The sequence below is a fragment of the Eurytemora carolleeae genome, unplaced genomic scaffold, assembly GCF_000591075.1.
Source record: "Eurytemora carolleeae unplaced genomic scaffold, Eaff_2.0 scaffold634, whole genome shotgun sequence".
In the NCBI taxonomy this organism is placed as follows: Eukaryota; Metazoa; Arthropoda; class Copepoda; order Calanoida; family Temoridae; genus Eurytemora; species Eurytemora carolleeae.
In genome coordinates, this window is record NW_019396525.1 from 106,302 (window position 1) to 109,881 (window position 3,580).

The window sequence follows — 3,580 nt, forward strand, 5'->3', positions numbered from 1 at the left end:
TTTTTAAAAAAAATCGATTAAAAAATCAGTTTTTTTTCTATTCTAAAGTTTCATAAAAATCTATTGATGAATAAAACATAACACGCATTTTCCATTTGATAAAATATTGTCGCATTTTAGTAGGTATCTATAATCTACATTTCTAAATTTTCAACCTAAAACATGAACCATGCCAACTGAAGTTATGATTTCAATTAGTCAAATAAACATGAAACACAGCAATTGTGTTTGTTCACACACACAGACCCGTTCCACTTATAATAAGTAGATTTTTTTGCAATTGGTAAATTATTTGCTTTATAACAGAAAACGCATAAGTAAAATTTCTGAATGTCGTATTCCTTTTCCAGAGTTTTAGTGGGTTCCATCAAACAATGGCAAATCAAAACCTTTAATGTCCAAGAAACATTTATAAGATTTGAATTTTCACTAATAGCATGTTACAAAAAAACTCGTTTACACTTTAGAAAGGAACTAAGTTTTTTTTTTCAAATTTACTAATCCCTATATCTTTCTAACCCAATGGTTTAAACCTTGTATATTTCAATATTAATGGTCTACGACATCGGGTTGCAAAGATATATTAAATGAAAATTAGAGTTTTTGGCATAAGCTCATTTTCTTTAAACTTGAAGTGAAAAACCATAGGTCTTTGCTCTTATAATCATCAGTCGAATCTCTTACGTTGATATATTAGAGACGTTTTGAAATGTTTTGATTGACAGAATTATTGTTACGCTTTTGAAATTAAAACTCAGCCCTCATAGTCTAACGTTTTATGAACAACATTTTCATCAGACATATATCTAACGTTAGACTAATCAACTTAGTATTCAGAGAAAAGTTATGAAACGTTTGGATTTACAGAATTACATTTTTTTATACGTTACATTATTGAAATTTTACTCTGTAAAAAAACTTTCGTTTCAAAACGTTTTCATAAACAGTAATGCATTTTTCAGTTCTACAACGTTACACTTTTTATAAGTTGAACTTTGAAATAGAAATCCTTTCGTTACGATATTCAATCAAATCACAATTCATTTTTCAGACGTTAGACTTTCAAGCTCCCTTTGGAAACAAAACATTTCTTTACGTTATAATCAAAAAAGTTGTAGATATTAGAAAAATAACGTTACATTTCCACAAAACGCTAACGTTGGGGGTATATTCCTCTAACGTTAACGTTTAACGTTAACGTTAGGTATGAGGTCCTATAACGTTAACGTTTAACGTTCACGTTATATAGAATATATCCAAACGTTACACATTATTGTAACGTAACGTACAAAAACGTACATTTTTACGTTACGTTACACTATCGTTGACATCTCTACTAGATAATAATAGTTAAGAAAGTAAAGGAAAAATATATTGTAGAATTTGGAAGGATAAAAGAAAAAGCTTTGATATTTTTCCTTTTTAAAGGCAATGAATGAAAGCAAAGAAACTGATAGAAAAACAGGCGCTTTGTAGGGGGGGGGGGGTGCGGTATCCATGTGCCCCCCTAGGCCCCCCTAGACCCAGAGGCAGGCTTATGAAGTTTTAAATGTAATGGATCAAGTACCTGTTGTTGATCTTGACTGGTCTGCTCTTATGGTTTCCATTAGCAAAATTTCAGGAAAGGTTTCACAATTTTGTGAAAGATTGCCCTCGGTAGTTAAAAAATAAGTTTACATTGCATTGTAATGAACAAAAAACTGGCTTTTTGGGAAAATGCACAAATATTTTGTGAAATTCTTAAATAATAAAATACAAAAAAAAGGATTTGAGTTTTTGTCACAAACTCTAATTTGTTTATCCCTATATCTTTGCATCTCAATGTCGGAGACCTTAAATATTTCAAACTATGAATTATTTTAGATCAAATAATGATAGTTTGAAATATCTAAGGTTAACACCATCAGGTTGCACAGATATAGCGATTTGAAAATCACAATTTCTGGCAAAAACTCAGTTCCTTTGTCTATTTGTATATAAAGCTGCTTGCTACAATAGTTCTGCACCATGCACAAGTAGAAGAATTTGTGAAATTTAGAAAAACAAAAAAGTCTTAATCTCAATTAAAGTTGATTTTTAAGACAAAGGAATTGACTCTTTGCAACAAACTCTGATTTTCTAATCCCTATATCTTTGGATTCCAACATCGTAAACCTTTGAAATTTCAAACTATGACTTTTGTTAGATCAAAAAATATAAGTTTGAAATATCAAAGGTTTATGACATCAGGTTCCAAAGATATTAGGATTAGAAAATCAGAGTTTGTGGCAAAGAGTCAATTCCTTAACTATATATTATAAAAAACTTTTTGATTTTGTTGAGATTTTTCGAAAAAAGGGTTTGGTGGATGTAAATGCTAAATACATGGAGTGGAGTAAGAGTAAGAGTTGCAGAGGCTCGGAGACGTAGCCTGAGACTCGGAACGGACAGCTACAGATATAGTTTTAGGATATTAATGCGCATGTTGTGCATGGAAACCCTGCCTGCTAATAGTGATTGTTTCAGACATAACTTTTTTTTCTTGTTTCTCCAATAGTACAACATATTAGTTGCTCGTCTGGAGTTAAAACTTTTACTGGACATTTTTCTGAAAATCATGGTATTACTATGGGATGACGTGCAATGGAATTATCTTTAGACCTTTTGATTTTAAGAAAATCAGCAGCCGTTAAGGAATTGAGTCTTTGCCACAAACTCTGATTTTCAAATCCCTATATCTTTGCTAACCAATGTTTTAGACCTTAGATATTTCAAATTATGAATTCTGTTGGATCAAAAAATATAAGTTTAAAATATCAAAGTTTTAACCATCAAATTTCATAGATATAGGGATTTGAAAATTTGAATATGTGGCAAAAACACAATTCCTTTTGTTTAGAAATACTGCGAGGTAATTAAAGCAACAGTTTAACTTTAATAAAATTTTACGATATGTTATCATATAACATTGTCTCTAATTTATTTGATAATTTAGCTGTTATTAATACAGATTAACCAAACACAGATTAATAATAAACATAGACAAATCTAAGTACAGATAAAAACTAAATACAGATTAACACAAAACACAGATTTACAACAAATACAGATTAACACTAAACACAGATATACAATAAACACAGATTAACATATAACAGATTAAAACTTAACACTGATTAACACTTAACAAAGATAAACAACAAATACAGATTAAAACCAACCACAGATAAAAACAAATTACAGATAAACACACAACTCAGATAAACAATAAGCACAGAAAAAACTGAACACAGAAAACAATAAACACAGATTAACACATAACATAGATTAATAAATACAGATAGAAACTAAATACAGATCAAAACTTAAAATATCAAAACTAAATACAAAAAAAAAACTAAATACAGCTAATCAGTTGACATAGATAAACAGTTGAAACAGATAACCAGTAAACAACTACAAATAAACAGTTGATACAGATAAATAGTTGACACAGATTAACATTATGCACAAATTAACATTAAATAAAAATAGAAATATATGAAGAAACAATGAACATTGATTAACTATAAACACAGATAGATACACAACACAGATCAAT

General features: G+C 29.3%; 1 protein-coding gene across 2 annotated transcripts in view; it reads right to left on the reverse strand.

The window, feature by feature from the left end:
* The window catches only part of LOC111704862 (uncharacterized), an 8,080-nt gene extending 5,474 nt beyond the window's left edge, over positions 1-2,606 (reverse strand). For both annotated transcript variants that reach the window (XM_023477227.1, XM_023477226.1), the window contains exons 1-2: positions 2,484-2,606; positions 1,568-1,588 (exon numbers count right to left, since the gene is read on the reverse strand). In XM_023477227.1, coding sequence (XP_023332995.1) covers positions 1,568-1,588; positions 2,484-2,598 — 136 coding nt within the window. In that variant the 5' untranslated portion in view covers positions 2,599-2,606. The remainder of the gene's footprint in view (positions 1-1,567; positions 1,589-2,483) is intronic.
* Positions 2,607-3,580: the final 974 nt, after the last annotated feature.